Source organism: Panicum virgatum, chromosome 2K (genome assembly GCF_016808335.1).
Source record: "Panicum virgatum strain AP13 chromosome 2K, P.virgatum_v5, whole genome shotgun sequence".
NCBI lineage: Eukaryota > Viridiplantae > Streptophyta > Magnoliopsida > Poales > Poaceae > Panicum > Panicum virgatum.
The window spans coordinates 64628372-64645217 of record NC_053137.1 but is presented as its reverse complement, the minus strand read 5'-3'; the positions used below and the strand labels follow the sequence as shown (position 1 = coordinate 64645217).

The following is a 16846-nucleotide window of genomic DNA, read 5'->3' as shown; positions in this document are numbered from 1 at the left end:
TTGTACAGTCATTCATGCATGAGAATCCACAAAAAAGCTAAAATGAATGGGGGTAATATAATCTATCCCCAATCTGTGATGCATTTCCCCAACCACCCAGCAGCCCAAGCAACAAATGTTCCCATGAGAAACCCCCTGCAGGTGGGCCACCCTCCCCCCTACCTATATATAAACCCCTGGCCGCGCCGTCCCCAGAAGACCACCACCAATCCTTCCTCCTCTTGCAACACCCATCGCCATCACAGAGAGCACCTCCTCCTCCCCCCTCTGTAGCCAGCACCCGGCACAGTAGCCACCGTCCCGCGGCTGCTAGCCTTGCTAGCCTCCGACCCCCGACCGCCGCTCGAGCCATGACGTTCTCCACCGACGAGGCGGTCACCGCCGTGGCGGCGCCGGCGCCGGCGGGCCTGCATTTCACGCCGTTCCAGACGACCAAGGGCGCCGCCCGTGACTGCAAGAAGCTCGCAGCCGTGCACGTGGACCGCGCCGCCCCCGGTTCCATCGTGGGCGGCTCCTTGTTCGAGACCATGAAGGCCTCCTCGCCGCGCCGCGCCGCCGACGCCGAGCACGGCGACTGGATGGTACCCTGCCGACATCTACTCCTTCCCTGGGGCGAGATCGATCGATCCGCGACTCACCTTTCTTATCCGCGACTCACCTTTCTTTTGCTGTTTCCGTGTGCAGGAGAAGCACCCGTCGGCATTGACGTGGTTCGAAGCGGCGCTCGGCGCGGCCAAGGGGAAGCAGATCGTGATGTTCCTGGACTACGACGGCACCCTGTCGCCGATCGTCGAGGACCCCGACCGCGCCGTCATGTCCGAGGAGGTCAGCAATTTTTCCTCTTTTCTCCTTCTCGACGGCGCAGAAGATTCCTTTTTTTATTATTAAGTTCCTCTGGTATTAAAGCAGAGTATCCTCTGTTCCCCCCTACCTGTTTTAACCGCGCTGAATCTAATGACCCGGCGGCCCTCGCAGTAATTTATTCCTTTCGTTTTTTCACCTCAGATGAGAGATGCCGTGCGTCGTGTCGCGGAGCACTTCCCCACCGCGATCGTCAGCGGGAGATGCAGGGACAAGGTACATTATTCCGATTCCAACCTTCGGTTCCTCTTTTTTTTTCTCGATAGGAATTGGCAATGGTACTTGCTCTGTTCCCCTTTTTCATCCCCACTGTAAAAAAAAAGTTCTGTTCTCTTGTGGGGTTGCCCCTTCTGTGTTTCCATGTTGGACTCCCAGTCTCCCGCTCCTACACGGCTACACCCGCACTGTAAAAAGAATCTCCCAGGTTTCCTTTTCTACCGATTCCCCTCGAGATTTCATCTCACGCGTCGCGCCCGCATGCACGGCGTGCCGCCTGTGAACCTGGACGCTTCTTCCATTCCATCTGAGCCCGGCGCCGGCCGCCGGGGCAGGAACAGGCATGCCGAGAACGAGGAGACGCCCTGACGGGAATCCAGGGCCCGTTTCTTTTCCCCCCTGCGTGCTTCACCTTCCTGGCCGTTGTTTTTTTCTTCCTAGTAGCGACACTCTCTCGCTCTCTCTCTCTCTCTCTCTCTCTCTCTCTCTCTCTCTCTCTCTCTGCACGCGCTTAGTTTTTGTTTGGTAGTAGCAGAGGAGCGTGTGATGCGTTTGTATTTAGGGGCATGGCCTTCTTGGTTTGGTGCAATATCTAGGTGTTTAACTTCGTGAAGCTGACGGAGCTGTACTACGCCGGGAGTCATGGCATGGACATCGTGGGCCCCGCCAAGCAGTCCAACAAGCACGTCCAGGCAAATGTTCGATTCCTTGCCCATCTCTCTCTCTCTCTCTTGTTTCTCTCTCATGGAAAACACTGACGACTACTTGTCCACGTAAGCATCTCCCTGACTGACAGTGGTCCCATGTCCGCGTGCAGGCCGAAGAAGCGGTTCACTACCAAGCGGGGAGTGAGTTCCTGCCTGTCATCGAGGAGGTGCGTAATTAACCCAGCGACCGCTCCGCCGTCGTCTTCCTCCTCCGTCCGCGGCGCACGCGCGCATGGCGCTTGCCGCTCGCCGGTCTTAAATTTTGGAGCCTTGCTCGCGGCACCGGCCGGCGCCCCCGCGTCTGGACAAAGCGGCTACCGGCCAAATTAGACCTGACGTCGTATATATGTGTCTTGTCGTCGCAGGTGTACCGCACGCTGACGGCCAGGATGGAGGCCATCGCCGGCGCCAGGGTGGAGCACAACAAGTTCTGCCTCTCCGTCCACTTCCGCTGCGTCGTGGAGGAGGTGAGATCCAAATCGAACCGTCCATCGACACGTTAATTTGGCAGCTTGCGCGGGCCAGCAGCAGTGTCGCGCGCGCTATTAATTAACACTGTGGCTACTAGATCTCTTGGTTATTAATCGCACTCCTAATTGCGGTTTTAAATTGTGATTACGGCTGATTTGATTGCTTTTATGTTGCACTGATTGCGATTGGCCTCTCCATCGCTGCAGGAATGGAATGCCGTGGAGGAGGAGGTCAGGTCGGTGCTCAAGGAGTACCCCGACGTCCTCAAGCTCACTCATGGCAGAAAGGTGAACATCGTATCATATATATCAGCTAGATATATGTACCAAGAAAAAGTATACGTATCTTGTGATGGCCATGGTGTATTTTTTAATTTATTTTGAAAAAAAAGCATTTTAAATTTAGGCTAGCTGTTCTATTGTTACTATTGGGCTAGAGATATAGGTGGTCGGTGGCGACCGACCTTGTCCTGTTCTCGACAGCTAGTATCCTTTGTCACGTTACACGTACGAGTACGACGTGCATGCACAAGGGCAACGGTAGTAATTAATGCGCTCGCGCTGGGTGTCATGCATGCAGGTCCTGGAGATTCGCCCGTCCATCAAGTGGGACAAGGGCAAGGCCCTCGAGTTCCTGCTCGAGTCTCTCGGTGAGTAGCTATCTAGCTGCATGTATCATGTATGCTCGATCATCATCTCTGCAAACACACAAGCTCGACCTGCATGCACAACAGATCGATGCATGTACATGTAGCAATCTAGCACCTCCGATCCGCAACAAGTGCAGAAGAAATCTCTGTTCCCAACAAAAAAAAAGTGCAGAAGAAATCTCTAACCTTTATTTATATGTATCTGCTTTGAAATTTGAAGGCTATGCTGGGCGTAACGACGTCTTCCCGATTTACATTGGAGATGATCGCACCGACGAGGACGCCTTCAAGGTATACACAACCCTCCATGTGTGCACCAGTAGTACTATGCTAATAACAAGTGATTAATAAGCTGCTTAATGACACTCACTTTCCGTTGATGGAATGAGTGAAAGGCAGCAAGCTTTGCGTGGGAAAGAGAGCGAGACAAAGCTTTCTTGGCCTGCCTAGCTAGCTACTAGTTCTATTTCCAGTACGAGCCGAGCACTATATGTGGTTAGTGACGACATGCAAAAATACAGGTGCTGCGCGGCATGGGGCAGGGCATCGGAATCCTGGTGTCCAAGTTCCCCAAGGAGACGGCGGCTTCCTACTCGCTCCGCGACCCAGTTGAGGTGAGAAGAATCTCTCGCTTTCGCCCCCCGATCCATCGACCGATCTGAAAAGAGATAATGGAGCGGCGCACAAATCCTCCCTGGAGGAACCGCGCGCGTGCATCCAGCCACTTCCTGATAGTGACTGTGATCGAACTAGTAGTGCTAGCTATCTAATCTAGGAGTAGTGTTCTTCCATCAACTTGCATTGCATTGCTCCAAAAAGTTACGCAGTCGCTTTCGGCTTTCGGAAGAAGAAAGAAAAGAGAGGAGAGCCGCACCGACTAATGAATAATGCATATCTTCTTCATTAATTATATTGTTCTATGGTTATTACAGCTCGACATTGTATTTGTTGGAAACTAGCTGATCTCGTCGTGTGCTTGGTTTTTCAATTTGTATGTAGGTCAAGGAGTTCCTTGGCAAGATGGTGGAGCCCAATGGCGACGGGCCAGTGAAGGCGGCCTAGTGCCTGCCAACCATTAGCTCAGTGAATCAGACATGGATGGGGTGGTGGATGATGGCGAGCAAGGAGCCTATCTTTGGTTGCTTTAATTTCTTTTTTGCTGCTCTATGCATGGATCGATAGTAGTAGTCGCTCTACATATATACCGTCCCTAGTAGAACTTTGCACGCATGGCCGATATATCTGGCCGTGCGATGGAGAAAACCTAGCTGCATCTGCATGCTAGGGCCTTGTCCGGGCAAGGTCTTGTAATTAGCCTTTGGTTCCAGTGACAGCAGAAATGCGTATGCATGGCAGGGGGAGAGGAAAACAAGAAACCAAACTCCTTTTCCTCTACACTATACTGTCTCGTCGATCCATGGTCTGTTTGCTTGCTTGCAATCTGTCCGTGGGCGTCTGTGGTGGGCACACACAGCACGCTGATCGATCGATCGCAATTACTTTGGCTGGTGGAAACTGGCCGGAAGAGGCAGGCAGGCAGGCCGGCCGGCGTGGAAGGAACCGAAAGAACGCGCTGCACAGTGCACGCAGCTGTGGACCAGCAGCTAGCTAGTTTGTTGTAAATGCAACATGCACCTGTCAGATGCGGAACCAGGACGGCCGGTCGGTCGCCTGGCGCGACCGACCCTGGCCTGAAGAAATCTTCATCAGATGTTTGTTACACGCGGGGCGGGGATTCAATGAAGTTTCCAATGGCCGGCCACATTGAATCATACCAGATCAGAGAGAGAGAGAGAGAGAGAGAGAGAGAGAGAGAGAGAGAGAGAGAGAGAGAGAGAGAGAGAGAGAGAGAGACGTACGTATACGGCTGCAACATAGTAGGTAGTGTAGGATCGGATCATCGGAGTAGCAGTAGCCGATGGTGGGATCGATCGAGTAACTACCACTGCTTGGGAGCAAGTGTTGATGGCTTCCCAAACGAGATGGGGGCATCATCAATGGCGTGGAGCCAAAAAGATGTGAGATCTGGGAGCATGCATGCTGCAGGGGGGGGGGGGGGGGGGGGTACTTGGCTAGCCGTGTCGCTTTTTTCTCTCGCAGTCGCAGCGCCGGGGTCGTAGTACATACGGTGGGTGAAAACGGCAAGGAACCACATGGCCCTGCAGGCCCGGCCGTCCGGCCATGGCGCAGGCCGGGGCCGAGACGACGACGCATGATTGAATGCGACGCCGACGGGATCGGAGGACGGGGCGGCGCACAGCAACCGCAGCAGCGGCAACAGGGCGCGCGCCCGAGGCAGTGTGCCGGTGCTGCCGCTGCGCCGGGCGAGCGCTTCTCGCCGGCCGGCCGCAGATCGATCAGCTCGCCTTTTCGGGGCGCAGGCCATCACATGATGGAATTATGGGCTTGGCCTATTTATTCTAATCAATACAATAAAAGAATTTAAAGTATACTATTAAATGTTAGGGAATCAATTGCTTAATTCCGTATCGGAATTTGAGGAGGATCTCAACTGATTTAAAAGTTGGACTTCGTGTACACCACTTGTGAAGTCGGTAAGAGGAGGTCGGTGAACCACATGCGCGCGCGCTCGCCGAGCCGGGCCGAGGCCATGGCCGTAGGAGCGGGCGGGGCGGCCGTGCGGTGCAACGTGCTGAGATGAGAAGAACGTTTTGCTGTTAAGAATATTAAAACAGAGAATAAACGTTGACAGTAATGACCTGAGGAACGTTTTGCTGTTAAGAACATTAAAACAGAGAATAAACGTTGACAGTAATGACCTGAGGCACCTCCACGCCTATATAAACCACCCCTTCCTCATCTCATCTACACACTTCAGCACTTGATCCAAGTACTCCTGCTTAGGAGACCTCTCCCTTCTCCCAAGAACATTAAAACAGAGAATAAACGTTGACAGTAATGACTTGAGGCACCTCCACGCCTATATAAACCACTCCTTCCTCATCTCATCTACACACACTTCAGCACTTGATCCAAGTACTCATACTTAGGAGACCTCTCCCTTCTCCCTCTGCTGCTTTCTACCGTTCCCATCGCTAGTGCTGCGCGCACAGCTCTAGCGAGAGCAGGCCTCCAGAACATTTGCTCGCTGAAGGTCCTGCACGGGACGCGGGCAATCAGGTTTTTGGGGAGCGTCTTGACGCGACTGCTCGCTCCCTGATCGACTACTTCGTCTACTTCCCGGCGTGAACGAACGACTACTTCGTCTGCTTCCTGGTGACCGTTCGTGGGACTGCACTGCAAACCTCTTCGTACATCGACATCGTTCGGCTACTTCAGGAAAGGCCAGTCGAATAGCATGTCTATTCCAGCTGGTAACGGCGCAACCGGTGCCTCCGGCACTGGTCCCGCCTTGGGGTACACTCTAAACCTATTCTGGTTTAACTTTTTGTTCATGCTTATTAGTAAGAATAATATGAACACATGCATATATCTTATTCACACATTATCACTCATTTATGCCATAAAATTGCTAGTGGTATTTGGAATTAAAATATACCGAAAATTGACAGTTATCTAACATCACAGGCGGTCGCCACATACCGCCCCTGACCAGGCGCTGCCGCCGCGCCGGCCTTTGCTCCATCGTATCGACCGGGTCGGGCTCCGTCTCCGATCCTTTTCCCTGCTGCTGCTCGCTTGCGGCAGCGATTCGGCGTGCCAGCCGGAGCTGGAACCTGCAGGGCCGCATGCTTCCATTCGGCACAGTCTCGCACACGCGACAGCCTCAGTTACACTCGTATATATCCTGGTGTTAGAAGAAGATACAAGGACAAGAACATTTTTCTGAATTCAGTTAACTATCATTTTTCTGAATTTAATTAAGAAGGATTAGCCATCAATTATTCCGTGATGATTTCGATCCACATCAATGCACTGACACAGTAGATTACGTTTTGGAGTTTTCTAGATAGAGAGTTTGAATATTTTTTCCCCATCAAACACATGCATGCGTACGTGATTGGATGGTGTGTGGGGATGGGCAACCACCGCCACCCATGCCTCTGGACCAGGAGCATCGGCGCAACATCGCACAAGCCACTTTTAAGGCAGCCTAGCCCGAACTAGAAATGTTGCGTAGCAGCAGTAGATGCCTTAGCCCGGAAGCTGGACGACCGCGCACACTGCGCACACCCAGACAAAGTGACACCAACTAGACTATATATACTATATATATATATATATATATATCATATTATATATTATATATGTATAACTTTTAAACAAGTACATAACTGTTTTTTTAAAAAAGATAAGTACATAACTGTAAAGCAAACCAGCCGATCGATCACTACGTGCCCAGCATCAGCAGGACCACAGCCAACTGCACGGCATATATGGTATCCAGGTCTAGACTTGAAAAAGCCACTAGTCCTGCATCCACATTCACCCACACATCCGCCTCACAAGTTTTCATGATGCTTTAGCAGTCCTAACAAGATCAGGTCTCTGTCAGATCAAGTATAGATTACTGCGTAAGCCGTCCTCGTTTAGTTACATGGCGGGGACCTTGTTAATGCTGATGGCTTTTGCTCTTTTTATTACCTGCGCATGCGTGGAAAGACAAGGAGGCACCATGATCAGTGTGCAAGTGCAAGCCCATGCAGGGGCCGGGGTGCGTGCGTGGTAGTAGTATACTTGTGATAGATCCGCCGAGTTAAGATGCTTAATTAAGCGTAATAACCGTCGTCATTTGAACACATCAGGCACATTAGCTTAATTAAGTGTAACTTGACAGGCTGTTTTCAACCTACAAGCCGATCGAAACACACCAGAAGTCTCGCACGAAGGCGAGCACAGAAGGTATCAGCATGATAAAATCTTACAAAAATTAATAAATAATATGAAGACTTTTACAAAACAGTTTTAAATTTAAAATTTACAAAAAAAAAAAGTAGCAGCGGAAGCGAATCTAGCTAGAGGAGCATTATTAATAGAGAACAAATAAAATAAACAAAATAAATCGAGAACTACCAAGGCGTGAAGACAGGATGCCACATCGAGCCCACCGATGTGAAACCTAGTTAGCTCCTATACCTGAAATAGAGTAAACAACAAACCCTGAGCAACTAATACTCAGCAAGACTTACCCGACCAGTGGGTATAACTTAGCCCACATATCTAGACATGCAAGACATCTGGCTGGTGGTTATTTTGCAGAAAAAGCGACTAGAGTAATTTCTTACTTTCATCATTTTAGCCCCGGATTCTACATAAATTAACCATAATCTATCATTTGCATAAACTAGCTATAGCAAACATGGTAGAATATTAATCACAATTTAAAATAGACATCAACATATATAATATAATTCATGTTCCATATCATATTACTATGATGTGACACAGTTGATCAAGGTGCTCATATCCGAGAGCGACTGACGGCGAATCGATCCGATTTAACCTTGCAAGGTGGATCTAACGAACACGGCACGCAAAAGCCCCGTCGGACCCCACGCACCAACCTTTCCCCTCTGTAAGCATCTAGGCCCTCAAGGTATGTTTCGGTGATTAATGACAACCATTATTATGACTAATGAGTTTGTGCAGCTTAATAGATCATTATCGCTCATTTGGTCATATGTCAAAAGAGGCCCCTCAATTTCATTATCCAAAAAGGCGATCTCGGTATTCAACTCATATATATGTCAAGACTAAGGATCTTTCTAGTCCTAAGTGTCATAAGGTTGAGAAGGACACTTAGGTTAGTATAGGTTTTATAGTTTTGTAGTGATCGCACTATTAAGAGGGGTTAAGGCCAAGTAACTTGAGCATGGACATGGTCAATCAAAAATGGATGCACACTATGGTCACTCAGGTTCCTAGAAGTTCAAATAAGTGGTTCTCAACTTATATGTCAAGAATATTTGGATTTCATTCAAGACTCAAATCAGAAAAGTCAAAATCAGAAAAAGTCTTTAACACCGGTTTAACCGACGCTTTCATTTTTCTATACGTCGGTTAAACGAAGTCAGCAGAGTCTGGACAAGTCAATACACCGGTTAAACCGACGCGTTTGAATTGAACGTCGGTGCATTAGTCCAGAGTTGGTTTTTCCAGGGTGTTTCAAGGTTCTATACACCGGTTAAACCGACGATGTTTGAATTGAGACGTCGGTGCAATTGACCAGTGAGATGGTTTTTCCAGGGATTTCTGAAGTTGTACTCACCGGTTAAACCGACGATGGTTTTGAGTTAACGTCGGTGCAGTTGTCCAGAGACTTGGTTTTTCAGTTGATCAGTGGACAACTACACTCACCGGTTAAACCGATGATACGTCGGTTAATCTGCCCAAGTTGTAACGGCTAGTTTTCAGAAGGGGCAGTTTACATTCATCGGTTAAACCGACGCTGGCTATTGGAGGATCGTCGGATTAACCGGCGCTACGCAGTTTTCTGGCAGCTTTTCTCCAACGGCTCTATTCGTGTAAGCTGCCTATATATACCCCTCCAATGGGTCATTTTGCTACTCTTGACACCAGGCAACATCCATACACTTATACAATAGTCAAGAGCCACCTTGAGCTTCATCTTCCATCAAATTGATCATTCAATCATTCAAGAAGCAAGGCTAAGGACTTGAGTAGAGATAAGCTTGTGTGCATCCATTCTTGGTGATCGGTTCTTACTCAAGTGAAGGCCCTAGCTTGTTACTCTTGGTGATTGGCATCACCTAGGCGATCTTGGTGATCGAGGTGTTTCTCGCGGAGCTTGCCAAGGATTGTGGGAGCCCGGAGAAGAAGATTGTACGTGGCTTGATCTCCACCACACCAGGATGGTGAACGGAGACTCTTAGTGAGCGCCCTCGTTTCGGTGACTTGGGAGGTGACAAGACTCTTTGTGAGTGTCACAACGTGGATTAGGGGTGTGTGCCAACACATCGATACCACGGGAAAAAATCCGGTCGTCTCTTGTCCACTCTCTTTATTCAAGCATTTTCTTTCATGCAATTTATTCATGTGCTTGACTTAGAGATCATAACTTAGCTCTACCTTGCTAGGCTTTACTTCTCGTTTTATCTCTCATAGCTTGTGTAGGTAGCTTAGTTATCCGGTTGGTGAATTGGTGCCTTACTAGCTTTGCATAGGTTAAGGTTGCTTTATTGTGTCTTAGAAATTGAAAAAGGCCCAATTCACCCCCCTCTTGGTCCATCGATCCTTTCACCCTCCCCGCCTCGATCTACAGGAACTAGCCCAACGACATATAGTCAGTCGAGCCCTACGTGAGACCACCAAAAGTAAACATATGCAACCCCTTTCTCCGCGGCCACTCGACTACCCTAGGAGTTGGGTGCAGGTTCCTGTACTTTCGAAGCAAGGTAGTACTCGGCTTACCGCTTTCGACTACCTCCTACTCACGGCATGCAGTTAGTACAATTCAACATGATCACCAGGGCCAACAACAGTACGGTCCTTAATCGATACAGATAGGACTAAGACACCCAGGAACCCTGTCCTGCTGCCATACCTACATATCCTTATCATTGCAGTCCGATCTCAATTCTCCATTCATTCCATATCGAATACACAACTCATGTACTAGAATAGGAATATATCATATATCTCGCGAGTAACCAGAAATTACTCGACTTCTAAATATCCTATATCTCGCGAGTGACAGGAAAATCACTCGACTTCTATCGAGCCCTATTAAGCATAGCAAGGCTACCGACCTATCCATACTAGTAGAAGGCCCAGGAAAACCTAGGGATCATGCAACTAAGGTTTCAAACAACTCCTGAAACGTAATGCACAAATAATAAATACATATAATGATTCATAAGTTGAAATAGTAGGACATGCACCGGGGCTTGCCTGAGGGTAACACTAAGTTAGTGTTAATATTATTTTCGGCCTTGGGCCCTTCCGACCTTGGGCCGGGTCTTCGGTTGCTTCAGCAGATCCTTCCATCTTCTGGAGATGTCCACCGAATACCGTCTTGTGGTTCGGCCCCAACACCGCATGCTACACGTCCACACGTTGTATATCTAGCGTACATAAATAAGGTGCAATGATGCATATGTATGAATGCAGGGACGATGCAGTAAAAAGTGCAACAACACAAGTATAAGTTCACTATTGCCTAAACATGAACAAGTACATAAGTAGAGGTTAAATAAATCTTGCATGAGTCTAAATAAAGTTAATCCAACTTATTTTATATTTTTACCATTTTTCTAGCTCCAATTATGCATTTACAAGCTATTAAAAGCATTTTATCTAGCATAATTAAAACTATATAGTAAAAGTTGTCAAATAATACATTTTATAGTTCTATCCTACGGAGCACAAAAATATGAAGCTAACAAACTTAATTTTATATTTTTCCCGTTTTTCTAACATTTCCTATGAAATTTACAAGTTTCAGCTGAAGTTGCAAACCTAACAAAACCGGTGATACTGGATTACAAAACCGGTGGTACCGGTTTCAGGCACCGGATTTCCAAAACCGGTGGTACCGGTTTCGGCCAGCGGCGCATAGATTGGCGCCCAGCGCTCGGAATGGAAGAAGGAAGGGCTCGGGAAGGTCGAGGGGGATGTCGTGATGCTTACCCCATGCTCAGTTTGCGCGAAGAAGGCCGGAGAAGGGAGATCTACGTGTGAGGCGAATCTTCAAGTGGCCACGTCGATGGGGAAGCAATTTCGGCCGTGGAACGGCTCAAATGAGCTCGGTGATGGGTGGAGGACGAGGTGAGGCAGGTGTGGGTGGAAGGAATCGACGCCCGGCGGTTGGAGATGGCCGGAGCGGCGGCGACGGCGGCTCAGCTCGCTAGGGCACGAGAGGAGAGAGAGAAGGAGGAGGGGAAAGGAACACGGCGCCAGGAGGGGATAAGTGAGACGGGGAGAAGGTGACGTGGCGCATCCTCGGCGCAGCTCGCCGACGGCGACGCGTGGCACGCCAAGATGCGTGCTCTGCCCCTGACCCGCGGAAAAACCGGTGGCACTGGTTTCCAAAAACCGGTGGCACCGGTTTTGGTCCAGTCAGATAGAAAAATTCTTAGCTAATGGTTTTGGTCGCGTAAGTTTAACTAATGTCTGTGACTAGGTTTAATTATAGGTGATTAACACCAGTGATGTTACAATACTAGAGTCGCCGCTTGCTTTGTGATGATGCATCCCTAAAAGAAACCGGCACCGGCACACACCGGCCGGCCGGCCGTCGGCGCTGGCTGGAATAATTGGTGGCAACAAAAGAAAGGCTTCCCGGCCAACCACTTAACCTCGAACCGGCAGGGAAAGCACTGGAGCTTTTGCAGGGTTTCCATATAAGAAATCATTGGTGTAATGCATGCATGGTCCATGGTGTGTGATCTAGCTAGAGGTATAACAATGATGCATGCGGCTCATGAAGCCTAATATTCAATCAAGCCCTGCTGTCACACTTGGAGGCTACAAGGGAGAGAGATCACATGCGTGCCATCCAGTCATGGCCATGCATGGCCGTCCATTGCATCGCTTGCTTAACCGTGGTATAGTAGTAAAGCAGCTGCAGCATCAAAAGAGAATTAGGCCGGCCGGTGCTCCAAAAGACCATCATCTCTATCAGTGATGCTGTATGTGTGGTCCTAGCTAGCGCCCGCTGAATTGCACATCCTGATCGAGAGCGCCGCCCGCCACCGCCGCCGCCGTGCTCCGGCGGCAGCGCCGACGAGCGCGTGTATGATTATTATGGCATCGTGTCGATCGATCGGCCCGCGCGTAGACCTCACGCGAGATAGATCGATGGATCACGCTGGTGTCAATAATATGCTATTCGGAGTCGGCCGGCGTGATCGGTGGGAGATCGTATCTGGACGGTGAGATTTGATCCCATTTTTGTTTGACTACTCCGGTTTATTCTAGGGTTCCAACACGGATTTCCACTCTGTGTGGTTGGGTGCTCTCAAATTTGTTACCTTGTAGGCAGCATGTGCCAGTTTAGGCTGGGCCTCTGCCTATATAGATTATGTATGGGAACGAACGAACCTGCCCGCAGGAAATAAATGGTGGTAGAGAAGAGTTCTCATGGGAAAAAGTACAGGGAAATTGATAGTATAAACTTTAGATGCTATGCTACCTAAGTATAGCTAACCGATGTGATTCAAATAAATGTTAAATAATAAATAGATATATAAACTTTAGATGCTACTACCTGGCTTGAACAAGTTTATTAATTGTTTAACTTTAACTTGTCCAGGCATCTTGATAATTAAAGCTTTATAGTTTATTGAAGCCACGCACACTCGACGTGATTCAAGGATACTGAACTGGCGAGTACTGTCCACGTCTCCACGACGACAAATTGAACGAACAACCATGAGCCACGATGCATCTTTCGCTCACAGCATGGACAGTGACGGACTGCAGCGAAACAAACAACAGTGACCAAGCTAGCATGCCTGCTCAATCGTCGACATGGCGTCGTCCAACTGTGGCTGGCGCTTCCGGCAGGCATGCAGGGCGCTGTGCGTGTCCCCCTGCTCCCTGATGTCAAGCAGGTCCTATCCGTGATTGAACAAGCTAGCCTGCTTAATCATGGCTTTGCCCCACACGTTGCTGTGCGGCTTCTGTTCCGACAACTTAACAAGGGCTAGTGACGAACAGCACAAGCGGATCGATCTAGGAGCAGTATCACATCATGATGGCAATACATAAATTGTTTTGTCCCCTTGCTGTTAGCTGTCGCAATTATTTCCCAGTAACAGCAGATAACAAAGGGGAGGAAAATAAACAGATAGCAGAAATGTATTGGGCTAAAATTGAATGCGGACCAACAGCCCTTTAAAGAACAAAGCAGGCCCATGGGCCCAAAACGTGCGCTCCCGCACTCACACACCGACCGACGTTGGAGACCCAGCATCCCACCTATAGAAGGCTAGAAGCCGCCACGTGGCCCAATAGCCGATCTCCGGGAGCTGTCTTTGGCATGGCTCTGGCGGCTCCACTCTAGACTTCCTCTACCCATGGCCATGGTCTCTCTATTCTCCTCTCATCAAAAAATTAATAAAAAAACCTTTCCTGGCAATCGCGGTAGTTAAATCTGGGAGTACTTTAATGTCTGGTCATAAGTTAATTAAGCCGTGTCACCGCGGCCATGGACGATCCGATCAAGCCTGAGATTGTCATTGCAAGCTTCTCGCCCGTTGGGGGCGATCAGCGCATGGATTGGACCTCCGTTAGCTCTAGCTTGTCGCCTGCGAATTGAACCATGGTTAGTCCCGCTGCGTGGTGCTCTGCTTGGACTTGACCAGCTTGTGCAGGAACTCCTTCACCTGCAGGGCCACAACAGCACGCGGGGTCAGTCCACGTCGGTGGCAGCTCAGTTGCTCGTCACCGAAAAGGACAAGTGCGAAAAGAAAAGGAGCTCCTCGTCGGGCTTTCCCGAAAGCAACAGGCAGTAGCTAGAGACTTGCCATTCAGAGCTCGCAAATGCCTGTGCCTAACTCCTCCCTACATGCTACAGCAGTAACAGACCAAGAACTGATCTCCTGTTTGGATTCCTGCTTTTCTTTCACTTTTCAGAGCACGAAAGCACTGATCTCCTGAACTACACCGGGTATGAACCCAGTGCATTGAACTGTAGCTGTGGCAATAGCATAGACATGTGCGTACCTCGGAAGGTTCGCGCAGGGAGTAGGATGCGCTGGTCTCCTTGGGGATCTTGGACACGAGGATTCCGATCCCTTGTCCCATGTCACGCAGCACCTGTTTAATTTGACGACAAGGGTTAGTCTCGCCATAGCTGAATTTTTTTTTAAAATTTATAGTCTTCTTCTTATTTTTTTAAAAAAACTGTTGATAAACAAACATAATAGTAATACTGCTTGTTTTGCCACAGGTCTGAGTACCTTGAACGCGTCCTCATCAGTGCGATCGTCGCCAATATAGATCGGGAAAACATTGTTACTGTCCGCAAAGCCTTCAAGAAACCAAGCAATTCGTTGGTTTGAGACAAAGAGTGGGAAGGAAAAAAAGGAAGATGAAACAGATGTGGGCGTGTACTCACCGAGAGCCTCCAGCAAGAACTGGAGTGCGTTCCCCTTATCCCACTTGATGGAGGGTCGGATCTCCAAGACCTTCCTGCCTCTGGTGAGCCGGAGGTCCGGGAACTCCTTGAGCACCGACCGCACTTGCTCCTCCAAAGCACTCCATTTCTGCCAGGTTTCAGGGAGAAAATCGAGCAGCAGCGCATCAGTAAACTGACCCAACGCAAGAACCTGTCTCTCGCGTGCGCGACCGTGACCCTCCTTATTACCTCCTCCTGGACGCAGCGGAAGTGGACGGAGAGGCAGAACTTGTTGTTCTCCACCGTCGCGCCGGGGATGGCCGCCGTCGTGGCCGTCAGCGCGCGGTACACCTGCAAGAGGAAACCGTAGCCAACTCGTCACGAAATTCTTGCTGCTCGCGGCGTGCACGCCAAAGAAACCGTGTCAGAGACGACGACCGGCGTCGTGCTGCGAACACAGCATACTCCTATCCACCGGAGTTTCCAAGAAATTGAAGATCGTCAGATCGACAGTGGCGGCATAGAAATTACCTCGTCGATGACGGGCAGGAACTCGCTCGCCGGCTGGCACAGAACAGCTTCGGCCTGCGTTTGTTTCCAAGGTCAAACCAGACTATTGAGTTCTAGTAGCAGAACGAGAATTACTTTTTTTCTTCTCTTTGTGCCAAAATAAGCAGTCGCTTTCGTGTGACACGGCGGTGACTGAGAGCTAGCAGTGCAGTGTGGTTGGCTGGCGAACCTTTGCCTTGGCGTGCTTGGACTCCGGCGTGGGCCCCTTGATGTCCATGCCGTGGCTCCCGGCGTAGTACAGCTCCGCCAGCTTCACGAAGTTGAACACCTAATTAAGGCGTCGCACCGGAACAGACATGAGAGAGCACGAGGTGAGGTGGAAGTGGAACCCGCCAGAGAAAGAACGGGATGGTCGGGGTGGGAATGCACCTTGTCTCTGCACCTCCCGCTCACGATCGCCGTCGGGAAGTGCTCCGCCACGCCTCGCACCGCGTCGCGCATCTGCGGGCCGTGCGTGGCACGGAAGAGAACGTTACGCGGTTAGTTAGTAGTCACGGCGACGACGGCCGGGTCCCGGTGCCGGCGAGCGGCGACGGAGCAGAGCATGTCGCTCTGCTTCGCTCGACAGGATTTCTCTCTGGCTAGTAGTAAGTAGTAACGTAACTCACCTCCTCGGTCATGACGGCGGTGTCGGGGTCCTTGACGATGGGCGACAGGGTGCCGTCGTAGTCGAGGAACATCACGACCTGCTTCCCCTTGGCCGCGGCCAGCACCGACTCGAACCCGGCCAATGCCGACGGGTGCTTCTCCTGCGGGCACATCGGCGGCAGGCGGGCGGTCAGGGCACATGGATGTACAAGGAAGATATGGGAACGGCAGAAATGTACACGTACCATCCAGTCGTCGTCGTGCTCGGCGCGGCGCGGCACGGCGTCGAGCCAGGACCCCGTGGCCCTGGCGGCCGCGCCCGCGGCTCCGGGGTCCATGCGCCCCTGCGCCGCGGCCCTCCTGCAGCTCGACGGCGGGTACGACGTGAACCGTCGCCCGGGCTGCGCCGGCGCCGCGACGGCCGCGTCCTCGGCGGCGTGCTTCGTCATTGCGGTGGCGAGGGAGGAGGCCGGGGGGGGGGGGGGGGGGGGGGGCAGAGAGAGAAACAAGGCAATTCGAAGAAGCAGTGGCAGCCAGGCAAACGCCCAAACCAGCGACGCGAGGCCTGGCGAGAAAGAAGGCTTGCTGTTTTGCTTGAGGTTTTGGGCGGTGCCGAGGAGGGGCCAATATATAGATGTGGCCGGCCGGATGTTTTGGGGGGCGCCCCGCCCGTCCGGTGGCTGTGTTTGGAAAAAAAGAAAAAAAGACGCCGGCAAAAAAAAAAACAGTGCGGGGCGGCACAGAACGAAGTAGGCTTGTGGCAGGTCGTCGTCGACCCGA

General features: G+C 50.6%; 2 protein-coding genes across 3 annotated transcripts; one reads left to right on the top strand and one right to left on the bottom strand.

Moving 5' to 3' along the window:
• The first annotated feature begins 226 nt into the window (after positions 1–226).
• Positions 227–4301, top strand: LOC120696231 (trehalose 6-phosphate phosphatase RA3-like). Its single transcript, XM_039979360.1, has 11 exons — positions 227–581; positions 685–825; positions 1006–1077; positions 1674–1775; positions 1895–1951; positions 2150–2251; positions 2462–2542; positions 2835–2904; positions 3125–3195; positions 3426–3518; positions 3904–4301. Exons 1-11 carry the CDS (start codon positions 351–353, stop codon positions 3964–3966), a joined length of 1083 nt encoding a protein of 360 aa, XP_039835294.1. The 5' UTR covers positions 227–350; the 3' UTR covers positions 3967–4301.
• Positions 4302–13522: 9221 nt separating this feature from the next.
• On the bottom strand, positions 13523–16539 carry LOC120694546 (trehalose 6-phosphate phosphatase RA3-like). Of its 2 annotated transcripts, none has more exons than XM_039977696.1 (10): positions 16312–16539; positions 16087–16227; positions 15848–15919; positions 15648–15746; positions 15440–15493; positions 15158–15259; positions 14909–15056; positions 14751–14821; positions 14515–14607; positions 13523–14174 (listed from the first exon to the last, which is right to left on the bottom strand). In XM_039977696.1, the coding sequence occupies exons 1-10, from the start codon at positions 16513–16515 to the stop codon at positions 14115–14117; spliced, it is 1044 nt and encodes a 347-aa protein (XP_039833630.1). In that variant the 5' UTR covers positions 16516–16539; the 3' UTR covers positions 13523–14114. The 2 variants fall into 2 exon arrangements, with proteins under 2 accessions (XP_039833630.1, XP_039833631.1); XM_039977697.1 differs by having other exon boundaries at positions 15648–15728.
• Positions 16540–16846: the final 307 nt, after the last annotated feature.